This window comes from Typopeltis vanoorti, chromosome 4, assembly GCF_054136105.1.
Source record: "Typopeltis vanoorti isolate ZY-2024b chromosome 4, IOZ_Tvanoo_1.0, whole genome shotgun sequence".
In the NCBI taxonomy this organism is placed as follows: Eukaryota; Metazoa; Arthropoda; class Arachnida; order Uropygi; family Thelyphonidae; genus Typopeltis; species Typopeltis vanoorti.
The window spans coordinates 103,001,407-103,024,288 of record NC_143552.1 but is presented as its reverse complement, the minus strand read 5'-3'; the positions used below and the strand labels follow the sequence as shown (position 1 = coordinate 103,024,288).

Sequence of the window (22,882 nt, the reverse complement as noted above, 5' to 3'; positions counted from 1 at the left end):
TGCTGGCACTAAAGCATTTGAAACAAGCAACGTAAATCTTGATAAAAAAAAAAAATACCCTAACCATCTAAGAGAAATACAACCAAATTACTTGCTGACAGATCTGGCTATCCTCGAACTGAAGATGAACTGTGAATGTATTAGCATAAGGTCATAAGCTTGCCATTTCCTCCAAATGTATTCTTTATTTATTATTTCATACACAACATTGAATGGAACTCCAGTCATCTGTATAGTACTGAAGCTAATAGACTACATTTTGAAATAGCCAAAGTGATCTATGATGCCAAACCATTAGAATTAAAAGCCCTGAACGCCTTAAAACAAAATAGTAACATAGTTATCACCAAAGTTGACAAGAGAAATAACACTGTAGTCTTAGATACTAAATCATACGATCGGAAAATGAATTTATTGCTTTGAGATCACAATACATACTCCTAGCTTAATTATGATCCTACCAAATGAGAGCTCAAAAAATTCAACTTATTGGATGAAGCAACATCCATAGATGAGGAAACCATCAAAAGACTCGAAACATACCATACAAGACCTCCTAGAATATATGGTTCACCTAAATTACATAAAAGCAACTTCCCACTTAGACCTGTTGTGAATTCTATAAGCAGCCCCATGCATAAAATATCAAGATTTCTGTTTAACCTTCTCTGTCCCCTCATAGGCCAGTCAGCTTCTTTGATAAAAAAAAATTCCACAGAATTTCGCACGCACGCACACAACAAAAAAAAATACATTAAACTGTCAGATACAAACATGTCAGTAAGCTTTGGCATTGTCTCTCTCTCTCTTCATTAATATCCCTCACAAAGAGACAATACAATTATTAACCCCCAAAATTTTCATCTGATATTGTGAAATTATTCAAATTTGCAATCAAATCAGGTTACTTTACATGGAAAGATAAAATATATAAACAAGAGGAAGGAACAGCAATGGCTCACCATTATCACCTAAGTTAGGTGATAATGGTGAGCATATGACATCTGGAACACCTAGAAGATAAAATTTTCGTTCTTGACCCAAAACCAACAATATGGCTACGATATGTTGATGATGTCTTTGCAGTCTGGAGTCATATGGAACAAGAACTCTACTCATTTCTCTAAATAGTATCAACAACTTACATCCTCACATCAAATTCACACTAGAAAAAGAATCATCACAAGGTATTTCCTTTCTCAATGTACACATCCAATGTAAACGTTCCGTTTCCACTTCTGTCTACTGAAAACCAACTTTTTCAGGTCATTATATCCACAATACATCAACTCGCCATCCATCTCAAAAATATGGCATCATAAAATCTTTAGTATCCAGAGCATGCAAGTTTTGTTCCTTTGAAGAATATTTAAAACAAGAATTGGAAATTATTAAAGATACAGCCTTATTAAATTGATATAATTTAGTAAGGACAACCCAGACAAGAAGTCCATAGGACTCCTATACCATATATCAAAGGCATCTCTGAACGTTTGTGAAAAATTATGAAGAAATACAAACTTGCCTACCTATAACCCAATCAACCAAATTCACAATTTGTTACCTTCTCCAAAAGACAAACTGTCACCATTGATGCTACCTGGCATATATACGAAATGCCATGTTCTTGTAACTTGTCTTATTATGGACAAACAAGAAGATCTATAAATCAACACATCTCTGAACATAAAGACCACATCCATCTTATCAGACTTCACAAATCTGGCCTCGCACAACAAACGACCGTATCACTATTCCAAAAGTCTGGAAAATAGTTATCCTCAATTGTATAAAATAATTTATCAGTTATATTTTAATTTAGTTTAACTACAGCCCAATAGTTTTTAATCCTTAAACATACTACTGTATACATGGAGGGATTCCAATGTAAGCATGCATGCAGGTTTTTTTTTAATGTAATTCCTATTGTTTAATAACTATACTGATGATGTCTTATGATACTTAAGATGAAATATTTAGATATTAAAAAGCTAATTACTGTGGCATACATGTGATTTTTTTTAGTTATGAATATTCTGCAGGTTTCACTATACAAGAAATTTTTACCCTTTATTCAGCATATATATAGCTCGGCTACACTAGATTGTTGTAATCAGTCTCTTTCGTGAAGGATATATGGAACACATTTTTCATTTAGAAAGCAAGTTGATAGTCTAAAGATTTTTGACTGTACAACATGTCAGAAGAACTGAAGATAGGAAACATCGATATAAGGAATATTAATGGAAAGGAAATTGGAAATGCAGAAGAATGGAAAAGTGCATGTAGACATAATTGGCATTACTTGAGATAAAGAAGACAAAAAAAGAAAAGTTGAAATCCTACTAAAAGATAAGTGTAGGATGTTATATTTGGGCAATAATGATCAATGAAAGGAAGTAGTAACAGTAGCATTCAACACCAAACATAAGGAAAGAAACTTATTTGTGCCTATAGTCCCACAGAAGGTTCTCATAAGAAGGAAGTGGAAGCATTTTTAGAAGTGATTTGAGCAGGCAGCTGTGAAAGAAAATGAAAAAGTGGTTCTGGTTGGAGATCTAAACAGCATAGCATGAATTAAATCCCACCAGGCATATAGAAACATTTTGAGAGAAAGGGCAAGGCTAATAATAGGCCGACTTGGTTGGCCAAGTGGATAGTGTATCTGCTCGCCAGCCAAAAGGCTGTGGGTTCAAATCCCACTGTGGGCATGGATGTTTGTGATTGTCTGTTTAAAAAAAAAAAAAAAAAACTGGCATTGGTGTAGTTGCGGTAAGTTGGTGATTGAATGGCGGAGATGAAGTTGTAGAGCAGATGCCCTCCCTCGATGAGTCCTTGGACTCCCTGGAGGTGTCAAATAATAATAATGGTAAGTACCTACTGGACTTTTGCTCAGGATACAGACTAGTCATTACTAATACCATGTTCCAACATAAAGATATGTACAAGTTCACATGGTGAAACAAGAAACGCCTCATGGTATAGTTGCTGTAAGTTGGTGATTGAATGGCGGAGACGGAGTTGTAGAGCAGATGCCCTCCCTCGATGAGTCCTTGGACTCCCTGGAGGTGTCAAATAATAATAATGGTAAGTACCTACTGGACTTTTGCTCAGGATACAGACTAGTCATTACTAATACCATGTTCCAACATAAAGATACGTACAAGTTCACATGGTGAAACAAGAAACGCCTCATTGGCTGTGTTATTATTGATATCTTCATGCTGGTTCAGGATACAAGTATACAGAGTATTTAAAATTGGAAGTGATGGTCACTTAGTTTTAAGTAGGATAAAAATGAATATCACATTTAAAAGAACAATATGTAGGAAAGTTTAAAACAAATTTAAGTTGGGTTAAGTATTTACATGATTGGATGAAAGTGGCGAAATAGTAGTGGCCAGTAAGTACTTATAAAAAAAAAATAATTGCAGAAACAGAATACCTGTGAGAAAGCAAACGGAGGGAGTCCCTGTAAGAGGGATCGCCTGTTAGCAATTGCCCTTTTTTGTGTGTGTGTATAATCAAGAATTCTTAGGGAGGTTTTGGGGATCTCCCCCCCATCCAATGTGAAAACAATATTCCAGAATCAGTCAGATTTGGAATTTATGAAGTGTTAGGAGTTGAGTAAGAGAGAAGTAGTATTTTGAATACATAAGAATAGAATTTTTTTTTCTTTTCTGGAAACTGAGGAGGATAAGCTTAACGTGAAAGTCAACCAAGAAAGGGGAGGAGAACTAATTTTGACTGGCAGTCAAGACATAATCAAATGTAAGAGGGAATGAAGTAGGATCCTACTTCACTGGAAGGAAGACAGGACTGTGTTTTTATATCACTGAATTTCACTGGATTATCTTCATGCCACCAGAGAATGGTAATGAGATTAGTATTTGCCAGACTGGTTGGCCAAGTAGTTAGCATATCTACTTTCCAACCAGCAAGCTGTCAGTTCAAATTCTGCTATGAGCATGGATGTTTGTGATTGTCTTTAGGTAGAAGAAAAATTTCATAGTGCAGTGTGACACCACCACACTGGTTATTGGAAGCCTGAAGTGACTTGAAAAAATTCCATGTTTGGTCTTAGAGCAGGGTTTCTGGACTTTCTAAAAAAGAGTATAAAATACCAAAAAAAATAAAAAATAAAATAAAAATTGGGGAAAAAATCCTAAACCCCCCTCCCTTCGTGTTACAAATATACTATAGGCAAAAATACTATAGTATTTTTGCCTATATTTATTTATTGCCTATATTTTTGCCTATATATTTAAAAATACTAAATATACTATAGGCAAAAATGCATACTATAGGTTTACAAATAACCTTTTGTGGTGGGACCAACATAAAAAAATAAATAAATGAAAATAAAAATATAAGACAGTGATTATGGATGATCTTGATACCTAAATCATTTAACTACTACAAGGTTTGAATGAGGAAGAAGAATGGAGAGTACTGTCAAAAGAGAAGGTCATTGACGTATAGTGGGAAGAATGACTAGAGAGGAAGCTAGCAATCCAATCACAATGGTCATGAGCAAGAAGACCATAAGATAGTATCCTTTTTTGAGAATGCCTTGATGTTAGATATGATCAGGTGCCTTGGACATATCAAGTGCAATCACATTTTTATTCAAATCTTTCTGTGACCTATATCCAAAGGTGGGTAGGTAAGGTAAGTGAGAGGATCTGTAGAAGAGAATGGCAGAATCCATATTGGTGATTATTAATTAACTGATGATTACTTATGCCTCTATATCTGGTAGAAGATGTTAGCAGGGAAAAAAAGTAGAAAAATTCTTGTCATTAAAGAAAGTATCTGACACAAAGGAAATGGGAAAATCTGGCTCTTGGTAGATACCTAAGCATCCCAGTAGAATATGAATTAGACACAGAAATATTTTAGAAAATTTGGAAAAGGCAGAACTAATAATAATGGTAATTCTTTTAGGACATGGACTGTTAATTACTGACACCATATTCCAACATAAAGATGTGCTTAAAATCACTTGGAAAGAAAACTAGAAGACATATCTTCAGTCTTCTTCAGGTGAAGATTACACAGGATTTAATATAAGCAGATTGCCATTTAGTTTTGAGCATATTGAAAATAACTGCTCATATTAAAAATAAGCTTAAAGGATAAGAATTAAAAATTAAAGAACTAAAAACCAGTAATATACATGGCAAGCAAGTTGAATGTTATTCATGTTACTCGTGCCTATATTCTGCTGGATAAAGATCAAAGATGAGAGATATTCTGAATATCATAATTAATTACTATGAAAAGCAGTGACAAAACAGTGGTAGAAAATATTTAGGAAGAATGTAGTCACAGTTATATTTCACATGGTGTTGCAAAAAACTATTACATATCTGAAATATAGCTAAGCAGCTAAAATACTGAAATATGGAAGTATAACATTTTTACAATGGGTATATTGCATGATTAAGAGAGTAATATTCAGGATGATTGAAGGCAAGCTCTCTTAGTACTCATCTGAGAAAAGGGAAAACTGAATTGTTAGAACTACAAAGGAATTTTTCCTGCTGAGTCATTCAGGTATGTATGAGAAGAGTGAGAAAAATTGTTGAGAGAATCATGATTTCAGAAGCTGGTTTTCTCTGTCTTAAATCTGATGATGAATCCAACAAAATGGCCAGCATGCTGCTCTTCCTATATACTTCTGTCTATATCCATCAGGATCTTCTGGATACAGGTGCAAGTAATATAAATAACATTCAGCCATTGCTTGTCATTTGTATTACTGGTTTTTATTTTTTTATTTTTTAATTCTTATCCTTGAAAATCTATAGTTTTTTTTAAAAATCATTTTAATTGTCATTGGTTTAATTCATGTTTTATATCTCTTATGCTCATTTATTGGTTCTGCACATTATTTCCAATCTCATTATTTCTTTACTAAATATTGTGTCTTCTTTACTTTAGAAATAACTAGGTATTTCTGTCTAAGTCAAGAAATCATAGGAATGAAGTAAATATTATGCAGATGATATTGCAATTCCTAAACTATATGCCATTAGAATTCTTAACTATGTAGAATAACTGTTATCACAAATTTGATATGAAAGACAACAATAAATAACTGCAAAGAACAACATAGATAACATGCTGCGAGAGATGGGATATCAGCTCTCATTTTACGAGAATGCGCATGGATGATGCCTTTGACTAGGCTGCTTAACCAAGTTGATGACAATATGGATAAAATGCATCACTCCTCTAAACTTTGTATCCATCATATATTTCAATGTAATATCAATGGTATTACAATTATAATATTATTTTTATATACTATTATAGACTCATCGAGGGAGAGTGTGCCAACAGCATCGAAAGATTGAACCTCTTCCAACTACTAACCATGCTCAAACTTGCTTAACTTTTTTTGTGTCTATTAGTAGCAGAGGCTCTACCAATTGACCAACCTTTGCTGGCTCTTCGCATCCATGGTAACATGGACGTATATACACGTCATGGCCTGTTGGGTGGTTAATTTATGTATAAGCTCTGGCAAAGTCCCAAGGGAGTGGAAGATGGGCAAAATAATTCCTTTGCATAAAGGAGAATCTAAGTCTGTGGTAGCAGTTTGTAGAATAATCATTAGCTCAGGCAGGTATAAAATGTGATATGGAGTAGCAGAATACAAGAGAAAGCAGGTGACCAGTGGTGTGCCACAAAACTCTGTGATTTGACCATTGATGTTTAATTTTTATATATATAAAATGATTATAGGAAATAATTTGAAGAGTGATATTCAGTTTTTTGCTGATGATGCAAAGTTGAGAGTAGGTTAATAGTTTAATCAAAATATTGTAGAGAGCTTGCAGGATGATTTAAATAGGCTGATAGCATGGGAAAAACATGGATATCAGTTTAATGTGGAAAAGTGTAGTTATACAATTTAGGATACAAAGATTACAAGCTGCATACAGTGCTGGCGCTCTGATGCAAATTTAAGTTGAGCACGCTTTACTTTTTTTTTTTTTAATGTAGTTAAATTTTAAAGGTTAAAAACTTAACGACATATATTTTTATGTAAAGTTGTGTACTTTGAAAAATACATATATTAACAACACAGCAAAAATTGCAAAACATACAAAAAATCACAAGACTAGAATTAAAATTATGATGTTCAATATATACATGAATGAAAACTGGGATGGATTTGCTAGGCTGTATACAGCTATTTGCTGATGATGCAAAGATATTTGGGGTAAATCAAGATTGTGACATATGCAGTACTTGCAGAATGATTTGAATTGACTGGAAATATGGACTTATGAAAGCAGTTATCATTTAGTGTTAGTAAATGTAAAGTCATGTACTTTTGTGTGAATTAGATATCCAGTGTCATATTAGTGGATGAATATTAGTGGAATTATGTTAGAAGAAACTGATCAGGCTAGGGATCCAGGAGTTTTAGTAGATAGGAAGTTGAAGTTCAAGGGCCATGTAGCAAAGATTGTAAATACAACTCAGAGGATAATTGTAATGCTGAAATGAACCTTGACATTTAAAGATAAGAAAGTCATTTTGCCTCTTTTCAAGGATAAGACCTTACGTGGACTATTATGCGCAGGTGTGGTCTCCTGGTTTCTTTGGTGATTCTGATACAATGCGGGGGAGAGAGAGCAAAGGAAATGGTTATACAGGATACAAATAGATGGAATTTTTAATTTTATGGAGAGAGAGAGAGAGGACAAGAAAGAATCCATGGAAATTGAGAATGAATGCAATAAAAAAAAAAAAAAGGATAAGAGTTGGATTTTTCTCTCATAGAGTGGTTAATGATTGGAATGGATTACCATTGGATGTTGTGTGTGCAAGTAATGTGAATGAATTCGAAAGTAGGTATGACAGCTGGTGCAGGTGGTATGTGGCCTCTCTCAATGAGACCCTGACTCCCTGAAGGTCACTCTTAATAATGATGATTGCCTTGCTGCATCCCCTCCCACTTCCAGTAAAAATTATCTGTTATTCAGTTGGAGCATGTTTGCAGATCGGAAAAGCAAAAATAATCAACCGGAGGAAAGGAGAATGTAGAAATGAAATGGTTCGTTCCATTTGGCACTATTGTAGTGCTAGAGGACATGAGATTCTTAGTATCCTGGGTGAAGGGTATTCTGCAGGAAAGTAGATTTGGATGAGGTTACAGTCAGGGTTACCATTAGGAATGCTAATATCTACAGTATATTTATCAGGACTGGCTAAGAAAGTGTCAGCAGAGTAGAGAGCATTATTGGGCATTCTGGGCAGATGGACAATTTATGAAGGATTTGTTGCTTACAGCAAAGATCTCTTCCAGCTTGATCAGTGGCATTGAAGAAAGGAACCCAGTCTGAGTTGTGAATGTTTAAATTGACAAAGAAAGATGATCCCACTTTTTGGAAATCTTCAAAAACAAATAATGAAGATCAGCAGCATAGTTATGACAATTTGGAGAGTGATGAAGATAGCAACTGATTGCATTTGGATTGGGCAAGGAAATTTTGAGCTGCCATAGATCATAAAGAATTAGGATTCAAGATTTGCTATTTTCTGACACAGGATGTCAAATTTGATAATTGTTCATGTTCTTCCCTTGTGACAGAAGGAATCATGTAAAGCGTTTTTTGAAAAGTTGAATGGCATCCCCAACCACTACTGTACAAAGAAGTTTGGATAACAATAATGGTTGAGGATGCCATTTGAGGTTCTGTTAAAAGAACAGAGGTTGAATTTAGATTTCTGCACATGATAGTAGTACATATAATTTATATTGGAGCTATGACCATGATTGCTGATGAAGGAATATTAATTTTTTTTGTTTTTTTGAATGGGTTTTGTTGTTTTGCATGTTTTTTGAAGTTTTTTTTTTTTAATCTACATTCTTATCAAATTATTTATGATGACTTGCATTGTTGATTTGTGTAGAAGAGGAGTTTAGATTAGGAACATGTTGGGTGGTGGTGGAGGGGGAGTTATGGTTTCTGCCCTGTATCACTATAATTGGATTCCATCAAGGCACATCCTTGCAGAATAATGGCAGTTGAATTATTCACTGACTGTTCAGAAGCCTCCTTATATGTTACCATCTGGTTCAGCCCCATGGTTCATCCAACAGCTGGCCTGCAGAATTGTCTTACTTCTGTACCCTTCAATAAGTAAGGTTTGGGGGATTCCCCTCCTCCCTACTATGTGTTTGCCATTCTACATGAAAAGAAAAGGAGGGTGAGAAGCAGAAACTAAACACTTTGCTCTGGGGCCAAAACATAGCACAGTCACTTCAGTAATAAAGTGCTGTGTTTAACCAGATGATGAAAGTCAGTCAGATTAAGTTGATATTTCCTCCAATTAGAGTATACTTTTTAAGCAATAGTACTCCAGTTGTGACTCTATACTAGAGACCTGTTTATGGTAACAGGCCACACTGTGGGATGGTCAGGTTATCTTAGCAGGGAAACCATATTCTATGCATCACTAGCCATTAGTGGCCCAAATTATAAGCATGTGGTTTTCCAGACACTTAAAATTATGTAGCTCTAAAAGTAGTAGAGATAGGACAAAGTAGAGCAGCCAGCAACAACTTCAAAGTCATACTTTTGTAAGATTCATGCCTTCACTAAAGAAATTCATCATATTTTATTGGCTGTTTACGAATGTTTTTGCCTAACTAATTCTAATCAATATTCTTTAACACTTATCTTTAACTTAAGAGAAGAACTTGTGCTTTGACTTTTCAAAACTACTTATATAGTCAGTATAGCAGGACATTGTCTTTTTATTGCATTATTTTTATCTTATTGATGACTATATAAGCAGTTTTGAAAAGTAAAAAAGCACAAGTTCTACTCTTTAATTTTGTTTCTCATTTAACATGCTTCAAATGCCAAAAATAATATAAGAATATCTCATTTATTCAGACATTTGGCACATTTAAATGAGAAGCAAATTTAATGAGTAATATTTAGAGATTCTTTAAAAAATATGATAAGAATAGCCTCTCCAATATTTTTAATTGTTTTAATTTTGTATATGGATTTTCTAATTTTCTAATCCCCCCCCCTCAAAATCTTACTTTGCATTTAATTTACAAAAGTTATTTGTTATTCTTTTAAGGACTCTAATGTGCTTCTCATATTAGTTAAAAACTGCTGTATGACACTTCTTTCCTTTCCTCTTTATGAGGGGAGGAACTGTTTTTAGAGAACAAGGGGGGGGGGAAGAGAGAGAGAGAGTGTGTATGTGTGTGTGTGCGCCATACATTTGCAGAGTCATGTTGCTTAACTTCACTTCTTACATCAGGAGTTAATGCCAAGTGTTATTTTTAGCTTGTTTCTCTCATATGTTCCCACTTAGTTTAGTTATCCTTTACAACCTGCTAGGCTAGGCAGATTATATACTTGTATTCAGTTCTGCATGTAACCCTGGCATTGCATATTTCTCTTCCCCATTCATGGGTAATCAACAGAGTGCATCGTCTAAGTCAGTAAGTGTCATCTTTTACAAAGAATCTTTTTGTATGTGTTCTTTTGTTTTTACATGACTATATAACTTTCTAATCAGAGCATTTATTTTTGCTAAAATAACAGAGAATAATTTTCAGAAAAACTACACATCCATTTAAATAACATTAGATCACTCATTATTTTAAATCCACATTATTTTTGATAATTCTAAACTTTTTTTTTCCCTACAATTGTTTGTGTGTAGATATATTTAAGTGATTTCCTGATTTTGTTTGATTGGCCACAATCATAGTATGTGAATAATAAGAAATTTAATAATTAAAAACAAATAATATATTTATAAGGTGTTATAAACCTTCAGGTTTGTGAGAAAAGTTATGGTCAAGTAGAACATTTTTATTATTATAGCAATCCATTGTGAACTAAAGCGCCATTAAAGTGAAAAGATGTTAAATTTCTCATTTATATATAAACATGCTGTAAGATAAAATTATGCTTTTATTATAAATATTGATTGCATACTCCATTTTAATTTATAGCTAAGTCACCCTCCCTTTTTTTTTTTTTTTAAATTCAAGCTAAATATAAATCAAATGATTTTTGATTATAAAATAGAAATGTCAGTTATTAATTCACTACAGGCAGGTAGAGAGCAAACAAATGATTTCTGCAGTTACTTGAATATATTAAATTTTACGAAAGTTAATGAAATTTTTAATTTATCTGTCAGAATAAAATATAAAAATACTAATTTATTAATCCCATATTTCATTAAGCATTACTTTTCTGAAATCATGATAGTTAGATATTTACATCTGGCATCACTGGATGCTGTATGATCACTCCTGTACCTCATAGGGTTTTGGGAGTTAGTCTTCTACTAGAAGTAGTAGGGGTCACAGATCCTTGTTGTTGGAAGATTTTCCACTTGGTTATATACTATGAATTAAAGATACCAAGAAATTATGTACTTGGTTTAATCCTTTATCTAAGTGTAAGCAAACAAAGTTTGCATCTGAAGTATTTTCAGGACTAGGGCAACTTGTATATAGAAGCTAATGACGTCACATCACTTGCTTTAGTACACTATAATGAAACCACATATCCTTATGGATATGTATAATGTTATGCATTATGGGAAGGGTCACTGCCCAGACTGTTTCGACCTTTATTGAGGATGATTAAGGTTTAACTAATTATTTAAATAATGTAGTTAATTATTAAAATAAATTGTTTTCTCAATCTTAACTAATTATATTAATGATATAGGAAGAATCTCAAGTGCAGTAATCAGTTATTTTTTGATATTGCAAGTTAAGGATAAGGAATATAGCTGAGACAAAATTCTTGTAGGCTGATTGTTATATCACTGTCATCTGCCCATATTGTTATATGGGTGGATGACAGTGACTGTCAATTCATTGTTGCCAAGTAGAGTCATGCATTTTGGATGGAGAACATTACAGGTGGAGTATTATATTAATGTGAATTTGTTGGAGGTAGTCAGCAAAGCTAGAGACATTGAGGGTTATTGTGAATAGTGAATTAAAGTTTAGGAGACTGAACTGCACTTTTAAAGAGGATGCTAACTTGTAGGAATAAGGTAGTTATTCTCCCACCCTTATAAGGCTTTAATAAGACCACATTTGGATTACTGTGCACAGATATGGTTAGCTGGATTCCAAGGAAATTGGGAGAGACATTTGTAAAAATTCAGCACTGAGTAACTTAGATAATAACACTGGCCAGTGGAATTGTGCATATGTGAACAGATTGAGAGAATGTGGTCTTTAACGTTTGAGGAATAGACAGAACAGAGAAAATATGATAGAAACATACAAGGGGATCTTACACTATAGACACAAGTGAGGCTTTGCAACTTATGGCTGGTGGAGGTAGAACTTGTGGTCATCTCTGGAAGCTGGTTGAGGCATGTAAAGTCCAGGACATCTCATGACATGGCAAGTGTGTGGAATGGGCTACCATTAGATTGTTTGTGAGTGCATCTTCAGTAAATGTGTTCAAGGAAAGAGAGATATTAGGATATTTAAGTATGAGTGTTTAAAATGAGTCCTTGGACTCTGAATATGTATTAATAATAATCATTTATTTTTAATCCATTAAGTTTATTTCAAGAAAAAATTTTCTATATTGAAATAAACCAAAACTTTGCATTTGGTTATTAAATTGTAATTATTCTTTGAATATTTAATTTCTAAAATAATTGTTGGAGCTAATTGTTAATATATATATACACACTCAGGGTGATTCAGAACTCTTCGGCCAAACTTTAAGGGGATGATAGAACACACCTAAAGCGGTGAAATGCTAGAGGGCACTTTCCAGTGAACACTTATAAGTGCTGGTTTTTGCAGTCATTCTTTCTACCATGGAGTGCAAAAAGGATGGATTCTTTCACAAAGCAGGAGAAGGCTGACATGCATTTCATTTACGGAGCTGCAGATAGGAATATGAGGGAAGCCTAAAGGCTATACCGAGAGTGCTTTCTGACCAGAGTCGTTCCTGATCGTAAAACCTTTCAGCGATTGCACCAGTATCTGTGCAAAATGAGCTCCTTTGTCAGCGGCATGCAGGATACAGGGCTTGCAAGGAGTGTGAGGATGCCACGTGTTACAGAGGAAATTCTATGTAAGGTTGCAGATCATCCCGAATGTAGCAAGCGAGCAATTTCCCATGCTGTATGTCTGCCCCAATCGATGGTGTGGCGAATTCTTCAAGACGAACGATTACATCCCTAACATGCACAGAGGGTGCACGCCTTGACACCTGCAGATTACCGGCCTCGTGTGGATTTTGCACAGTGGTTCTTGCAGCAGACTGCAGTGCAGTCGGACTTTGCACATGTCTTATTCACTGACAAATGTACCTTTACACGTGAGGGCATTTTTAATACCCACAATTATCATGTGTGGACGAGAGATCCGAAATCCGCACACCACACTTCCACATTCATACCAGTGGCGTTTCTCCATTCTCCATAAATGTTTGGGCTGGAATCCTACATGACCATTTGATTGGCCCATACCTTCTGTCAGCACGACTGAATGGGAGAACATACCTCGTATTTTTACAAGGTGTCTTGCCAGAATTACTGAACCCTGTTCCAGCAAACATTCAAACATGTATGTGGTTCCAACACGACTGAGCCCTACCCCATTTCAGCATGGATGTGCGGAACACCTTGGATGCAACATTTCCAGGACGATGGATTGGTTGGGGTGGTCCCATCGCTTGGACGCCACGATCGCCCAATCTCTCATGTCTGGACTTTTTCCTATGGGGGCAACATGAAAAGCCTGATCTACAATAGCCCCATCAATTCAAATGAGGACCTTATTGCCAGGATTTCATTGCTGCTGTACGAGAAATGCCTGGTGTTTTCGTCAATGTATGCCAATCACCATGTCGAAGGTGTGAAGCCTGCGGTCGCTCTTTGGAGCAGTTTCTGTAATTTGTTCAATAAAATTCTTTAATTTATGTTCTGTAATTTCTGCAGTTGTTTTAAATCTCCTCTGTCATTCTTGTGTTTCTTCATTTCCTGACATAGTAGTTGTTAATCCCTAGCGCCCGCTTGAGTTCGGGCCCATTGTATGACGAAAAGTACTTGTTTAGGTGTGTTCTATCACCCCTTAAAGTTTGGCTCAAGAGTTCTGAATCACCCTGTATATATATATATGTATATATATATATATAAAACACACTTAACAAATGTGCCATCAAAAAAAATGTTTCAGGTGATATGAAATGAAAAGGGCATGTTGTGAGAAGATTTATGCTTTAAACATATTTTATATTGTTTTCAGGTTAGTGTCATATCTTAATTTCAAATCTTATAAAGTTACAAACAGTTATTTATGCAGTGCATATTATGCAAAGTGCAGAATTTATTTTAAACTGGCTGGATGTTTCACTTGCTGATAAAATTTTTTTTAATTTTTATGTTAGTCTCACCCACGAAAGGCTATGAGCCTATGGTACATTATTACTATGAATGAAATAATTTGACAGCTCTGCTCTATAGACCAGACATTGAACTTTTTTTGAGGTACTTCTGGCTGTAACTAGTACAGTGATGATCTCATATTGAATAATGAAATTCATCTACCTTCTAATGACATTCACAAACAACCATACCCACAGTGGTATTTGAATCCAGCCTATTCTATAGAGAGGGGAAGTATTAAGCGAAGAGCATGTTGATATTTTCAGTGCCTTTTTTAGTCCGATGAAAGCACAGTAATACTTGTAATATTAATTATTATTATTACGAGCAACTCCAGAGAGTCATTAGACTCATCGAGGGAGGCCCAAATCATATTCATCACAACTATTCGACATTCATACAGTATCTATCATACCTCGCCTTAAACTCATTCACTGTCACAGCATCCACCACAGACTCTGGCAGCCCATTCCACTCATTCACCACTCTAAAAGTAAAGAACCCAACTCTAACACCTTTACTAACCACACTTTTGCCAAGTTTCCATGGATGTTCCCTAGTCCTCCCACAACCAGCCCTGTTCTCAAAAATATCTTCTGAATTAATTTTATAGAAACCCTTCAGTAATTTGAATGTCTCAATCATATCTCCCCTCCTCCTCCTATCAACCAATTTTTGCAACCCACAAATCTTCTACCTGTTCTCATAAGATTCATTCCACAGACCTGCTATCATCTTGGTTACTCGCCTCTGGATCCTCTCAACCTCCTCCCCATCAAGAAGAAACCTAGGTGACCAAATCTGGGCAGTAGTCGAGATGGGGTCTTATTAAGGCTCGATACAGAGGAACAATAACCTGCTTGTCTCTGCTTGTCAACATATTCTTCAGCAATCAAGTGATTTGATGAGCTGATTTGGCCACTTTTGCAATGTGCTCCCTAAACTTCAACTCCTTATCCACCAACGCTCCTAAATCTCATGCCTCATCAATTTCCTGGAGTACAGTTCCACCAATGTAGTAAACTGCTGCTTATCTTTTCACCCCAAAATGTATAACCTTACATTTTGCCACATTAAATTGACATCCATTCTCCTTATCCCAGACCTCCAATCTATCCAAATCATCTTGCATAATTTTGACATCATCTGCATTCACTATTGCCCTACCCAGCTTTGCATCGTCCGCAAACAAATGAACAAATTAAACAGCAGTGGTCCAAGAACAGATCCTTGTGGCACACCACTAGTCACAGGCCATCTTGTGGACTCTACTCCTGAATAAACCACTCTCTGATATCTCTTCGTCAACCACACTCCTATCCATCTCACCAACCCTATATCCATCCTCATATGCTGCAATTTACTGATTAGAATTCCATGTGGTATCCTGTCAAAGGCCTTAGCAAGGTCCAGTAGAATCACTGTAAACCCATTACCCTTATCCAGTTCAGCCGTGTGTTATAATATGTGAGCAAGTTACTGAGGCATGACCTACCCTTCGCAAAACCATGCTGTCCCCGATACAGTATCCCGTTTTCATCTATCCAATCTTGTATTTTCCTCTTGACTATTTTCTCCAAGACCTTGATAATGATTCCTGTTATGCTGATTGGCCGGTAATTTTCAACAGCAGCCTTGGAACCACCTTTATGCAGCGGAACTATTTTCCCCTCTTTCCACCCTTTTGGGACTGACCCGACCCGAGGCTCAAATTAAACAAAATGGTCAAGGGCACTGACAATTCTTTAGCCGCTTCACATATGACATGAGCTGGTATACCATCCAATCCCACAGATGTATTGACATTGAGGTTCTGTAATAGCTAGTTACCTCTACTTCATTCATCACAATTCCAGTATAAGCTGTTGGTTCTTCCATTCAATGTCACCACCTGGATGATATACTCTTGCAAAGTGCTTGCTCAGTAATTCCACTGTATCGACTGATTCGGTTACCTCCCTACCCTCAGCATTTTTTAAAATCATTCTGCCATGAGCATTTTTCCTTTTACTTGCAACATATTGAAAAAACTGTTTGGGATTCTCTTTAGCGTAATTGTGACTTGAATATTATAACACAAAATTCTCTATAACAGTGGATTTATATTCTAAAAAATAGTTTCAGGATAAGTAATTTATGATGTGGTATCTGAAAGCGACCATCTTTGTTTCCAAATTTATTCTTACTCAAAATTTGTATGCTTTGTAAATGACATATACAGAATTTTCCTGAGGCTACCATTTCATATAAAAAAGTAAATAGTAATGAAATTCACCAAAATGTAAGTAGTGAATTGTCATTTTTGTGTACTGGTATTTCAGCTGACGGGTATACTTTCTTTCTAAAGAAAGGGATGTAGAGCTCTTGAATTCCCATCTGTATCTATATGTACTTATAATCAATTGCATTAAAATATCAAAATGTTGAGAGCTGAAGATATCTCTGACAATGGACTCCTGTAATAATGATTGCTTTGTCTTTGTCCTATATCCATTTCATGAAATGTGATTGCAAGTTTTTTGTGCAATGCTATGCAAATTAACAAAAGCATAATAAATGAAACATTTTAAAACATGCCATTTATCATGTGGCATTTTCAACATGAAGGTTCAGCTTCTCTTTCATGCCAAAATTGATATTTCCATACTTTAGTTGAGGGAAAAAAAAGATTAACTGCAGTGGATGACAAGGTAACTACATGACATTAATCTTAACAAGCAATAGTTTGTACAAATGGATATTTCTGAAGCATTTACAGTAAAGCATTTTAAATAAAGAATCATTAGCAAATACGATATTCAAATGTCACTATTTCCTTTTTAATTTATTTTAGAATTCCATTAGTAGTAGTTCTCATCATCCACCATCATCTAGTCAGCCATCTCACTTGTATAATGAAATCAGACAGCTTGATGAAACAGAAAAATTGAAGGAGAGAAATGCTGTTGTATCATCAGTTGACCCTAAGGAAAATAATGAAGTAACTAAAGGACTACTTGAAGATAACGTGGAAAAGATGCTGGTCAAGTAATTAAGTTTTGCTGAAATATTTTTTATATTGTTGAATATTAGATGCAGTACATTGGAAATTTTGCTATTTCATTATCATCAAATTCCTGACGTGTACCCTCGGGGAGGGAGGGAAGTACAGGATGATTATGATAGTACTACATGAAAAAGTTACACTATTATTAACTTCTAATCAACAATTTTCCTCCAAATTAATCTGTAAAGACTAACATTATCAGATCTTATATTTCTGATTTTAAAGCACTTTTTACTGTATCAATTCATTACATCTTGATCTTCCTCTGGGTCTTTTTCCTGCCAACTTTGTGAGAACACTGTGATACTGCCGTTGATTCCATCTATTCACTCAACTAATCTTTCTCAGAATCCTTATTTGTGGTCTCCAGTCTTTGATCGAGTGTTTTGTTGTATTTGTTATTGTTTTTGTTATATTGTTGAATATTAGATGCAGTACATTGGAAGTTTTGCTATTTCATTATCATCAAATTCCTGACGTGTACCCTTGGGGAGGGAGGGAAGTACAGGATGATTATGATAGTACTACATGAAAAAGTTGCACTATTATTAACTTCTAATCAACAATTTTCCTCCAAATTAATCTGTAAAGACTAACATTATCAGATCTTATATTTCTGATTTTAAAGCACTTTTTACTGTATCAGTTCATTACATCTTGATCTTCTCTGGGTCTTTTTCCTGCCAACTTTGTGAGAACACTGTGATACTGCCGTTGATGCCATCTATTCACTCAACTAATCTTTCTCAGAATCCTTATTTGTGGTCTCCAGTCTTTGATCGAGTGTTTTATTTCTAACTTAGTTGTCAGATCCATAAGTTAAAATTGGTTTGAACACTGTTTTGTATACAGTTAATTTAATGTTTTGACTAATTTCTTTCTTATTCTATATAAATTTATTCAGACTGATTTCCTACCATACCAGCTTTGCTAAATCTGCTGTCTATTTTTAGTGAAGATGGCAAATTAAATTTGCCATCTTCACTAAAAATTGTGCCTACATAGCTGAAAAGTTTCACTTGTTCTATAGGTTCTCTATTCAGGATACAGTTGATGTTTTCAATGTTAATCTTAGCTCTTTGTCTTTTTATTGCTTAATTTTATACCAAACAAACAGGGAATTTATTAGTCAGGGAATCTTGCAGACTTGTACAGGATTTATTCAGAAGTATAACATCATATGCATAAAGAAAAGAGCTAAGATTAACATTGCCAATTTTGATATCGGATTTAATGCCACTTTCCTTCATAATGTGATTCATATAGATAATGAATAACAGTGGAGATAGCGTTCACCCTTGTCACACACCTGATTTACCATCAGAATCATCTTCCTGTACCTTCAGTTTTAACTACTGACTTATAGCTTAAATAGAGACTATGTATTGCTCGATATAATGTCCCATTTACACCATATAGCTGTAGCAATTTGAAGAGCTTACCTCATGGCATCTTGTCATATGACTTTTTCAGATCAACAAAAATTAAATATAAATCCCTATTGTATTCCCTAGATTTCTGAACTCTTTGTCTTAAAGTGAAACTCTGATGACAACCTCCATTTGGCATGAATCCAGCTTGTTCTTCACAAAGCTTCCCTTCCACAATTTTTCTTAGCTGTTTCTCAAGTGTACTTGCATAAATCTTACTAGAAACACTCAACAGGGAAATACCTCTCACATTCAGTTTTATTTCCCTTTTTATAGATGGGTCCTATGAGAGCTCTGCTCCATTCATCAAGAAATCCTTCTGAATTATACAATGCAGCCATTGTAATACTTTTATAGCTCCATATTTGAGCATTTCTGGTAAAATTTCATCTATTGCAGCTGCCTTTCCACATTTCAGGTTTTTGATGACTTGTTTACTTCAAGTATGGATATGTATTCCTGTTGGGAGTTTTCTATCACCATGCTGCCACTGCTTTTTTCATTTAGAAGTCTTTCAAAGTAGTTACTTCAGATATCTGGGATATCTTTATCTTCAGTTTTCATGTTACCTTTATCATCTCTGATTTCTTTTACAGTACTCTTTTCTCCATTTCTAAGCTTTTTCCATTCCCTCCAGAATATTTTACTACCTTCCTTTATTTTCTATGTTCTTACCAAAGTCTTCTCATAGTTTTACACCTTGCTTTGCTTTCTTACATTTTTTTCCCTCTGTATTCTCTAAGAGCACAAGCTGACTTATTTGCCAAGAACTTTCGGTATGCTTTCTGCTTTTCCTTGACTGCCTCTTTGACTTTCTGATTCCACCATGTAGTTCTGATTTTTCTATCCTTACAGACAACCTCAGCACATGCATGTCTGGCTGAATCAATGTTTTCTTCAGGGTTTGCCACTAAATATCCAAGGCTTAGTTCTTGTTTTCAAACTCTTTCAATTTTTTAAAAATTTTATTTCATTTCAACTTTGATTCGTTTCAAAACTTTCTTACACACTTCTTTTCAATTGGAAATTCAGTTTTATCCTGCTTAAAACTAAAGTGGTCACTTCCTGTTTCAAATCTTCTGTATACTGTGTAGGAAAAAACCAGTAGGAAAACATCACTATCTACTATAACATAGTAATGAGACTATTTTTATTTCTTGCTTCTTCTCTCCATGTGAATTTGTGCACATTTTTATGTAGGAACATGGTGTTAGTAATAACTAGTCCATGTCCTGAACAGAAATTCAGCAGGCACTTACCATTATTATTAAGTTTTGCTTTTTTTTCTCCAAATTTTCCCAAAACATTTCTATATGTCTAGTAATCATTTCCTATTCTGCTGTTTAGATTTCCAACAAGGACCACTCTTTTCTTTTTCATTGTGCCAGCTGCCTTCTCTAATGGTTCAAAAAATTCCTCCACTTCTTCCTTGGGTGTCTGCGTTACCATAAGCAAAATTAAGTCTCTCCATTCTGATATTTGCCGACATCACTCAGCTTGATATCACCTGCGATTCAAGATTATTCTCATTTTTAGTGTTGAACCCTCTTTTCCCAATTGCTATTGCCTGAAAATAACATTTTGTATTTGTTACTGAGAAAAATCTCACCTGTTTGTGGCTTCTTTGTTTCAGCCACTCCTATTATGTCAATCTGGTACTTATCCAATTCTTCTGCTAGTTCCATCTGTTTTCCACTGATGCTTCTTATGTTGATAGTACCAATCTTGAACTCTGCTGACGTTGAGTTTGGATATGTTCCTTGATTCCAGTAGCTGACTTTGTGCTGTTCATCCTGGTTCCCTGATGGAAACAGTAGGGACCTTGTTTAACTGGGTGATACCCCATCTAGCATGAAATTCTGTCTTGTTGTACCATCATTTTACATTGTGGTTTAAGCCAGTAAGAATACAATTTGGTCAGCTAAATCCCAAATTGCCAGCCCATTTAATATCTGAGTGGGTGCACCACCAGATGGTGAGGATTGGATGTTAGGTCAGAAGTCCTAGTCAGTTCTTTGCATTCCTTAAAAGGCTACCTGGAGGTCCCAGTTTTACAGCTTTGACCCTTAAGCATCCCAACTTTTTTTCTATTTTTATAATGATATATAAATTATAATAGTCTTGCTATTTTATAATATCTTTCTGCATATGACATCTTGCATTCAAAAAATATCTCAAGTGCCTAATTACTTTAAGTGAAAGAAAGGATTTATGCACTGAAATTTTACGGCGTGGAAATTTTACAGTAAATTTACACAGGTATTCCAAAATTAAGATAGAAGATTAATATGACTACTGAGTGAGGGGGAAACACATATATATATATATATATTTAAATTAAAAAAAAAAAAAAAGATTGGTTAATTGCTGAAACAATATATGAATGTCATTTAATGTATCAGGTCATGTGAAAAGCAAGCATGATAAGAGTTTTCAGTAACTTATAAAAAATGCTTCATTGATGAAGAAAGGGATATAAAATATTTTTTCTTTGCTATTACGTTAAAAAAAAATTAACCTAAATTTAAATGCATTTGTATGCAATTTTCATAACCTAGCAAAACAAACTTTGTGAAGAACTTTTGAGCAGAATGGTTAATAATGAACAATGGGTTTATTTGGTCATTAGAGTTAAAACTATATACTAAATTAGAAAAAAACTGACTAGTTTCAGCACAGATTACTAGTTCAATGTAAAAAATATAAATGTATAGTTAACAAGAAAAACTGGCAGGAACCAATCTACTATGAACAATTGAAAAACACTTGGATACAGTGAAGGGTTGGCACAACTCTTATGTTTTCTAATCTATGGTGAAATCAGTTAGTTTCTTCTAATTTAGTATGTACTTTTAATCCAAATGACCAAATAAACCAATTTTTTTTTTTTTTTTTTTTTTTTTTTTTTTTTTTTTTGTTATTAAAAACACTTAAGTAAAAAAAAAAAGTGACTAGTATTGCAATTTTAGTCTTCAAAAGGTAAACATCATTTGTCAAATATATTCTGCCATCTGTGTGACACTGAAAAATAATCCTAATCTGCCAAAGAATGTGCATGAATCTGCATATAATATGCAGATTCATGTATAAAGAAATATGGAAAATGAAATAAGTGATGATAAAAGTTTAATGGAGTGAAACAACACTAGGAAATGATTAAAAATTTATATTTAATTCCTCCAACATTTCATCTGAGTTACAGAGACATCGTCATGGATTAAAAAAATGAGACATAACACACACACACACACACACACACACACACAAAATCAGCACAAAACTAACTGAAACACACATGGACACATGACCTTGCAGACCATGCTTTGGAAAAAGACCATTATGCTCCATTACAGTAAATTTAGAAGAGAAAGACTTTTTTAGAATCTGCTGCTGCTCTTAAAAATCATCCTAATTTAAATAAATATGGTTGCATAAAACTTCCCAAAATATGGGAAACACTAATACTTTCAGATTGCAATTTTATATATATATATACACTAGGGGGGAACCCACCTAGTGTATATATAAAAACAACCATAGTGACATGAATGTGAATTAGGAGTTATCAGTTAAACTGTGCTTTGTTTGGAACTACAAATGTGAGAACAACATAGTATAGTAGATGTATATTTAGAATTTGTAGATTAAGTTGTTCAGGATCAGAATGATGCTAAGAAAGTTTTTTTAATAAAAAAATCGATCTTGTTTAGAGATCCAGGTAATATTAGAATTAAGCAGTGGTAGAAAGAAATAATTTTATGAGAAGAATTAGCTTTCACATTAAATTGGTCGCTGATTATTAATCTTCATTAGAAAATAGTCTAGTAGTTTGTATTTAAACAAATATTATCAGTTATGGCTTATGTTGTAAGAACTATATATAAGAAATGTCAGAAAGAAAGAAACCGTTTAATCGATATAGTTTCCTACAACCTATCGCATGGATCTTCAGGATAAATTATGAATTAAAAAA

The 22,882-nt window shown here is 34.4% G+C and overlaps 1 protein-coding gene across 3 annotated transcripts in view; it reads left to right on the top strand.

Annotated features, from left to right (window-relative positions):
* LOC150107563 (uncharacterized) overlaps positions 1 to 22,882 on the top strand; it is a 215,624-nt gene that overhangs the window by 11,778 nt on the left and 180,964 nt on the right. For 2 of the 3 annotated variants that reach the window (XM_090391956.1, XM_090391955.1), the window contains exon 3: positions 17,267 to 17,460. In XM_090391956.1, the coding sequence (XP_090248082.1) occupies positions 17,267 to 17,460 (194 nt within the window). Of the gene's footprint in view, positions 1 to 10,390; positions 10,490 to 17,266; positions 17,461 to 22,882 lie in introns of those variants that run through there. The other variant, XM_090391957.1, reaches the window with a different exon arrangement.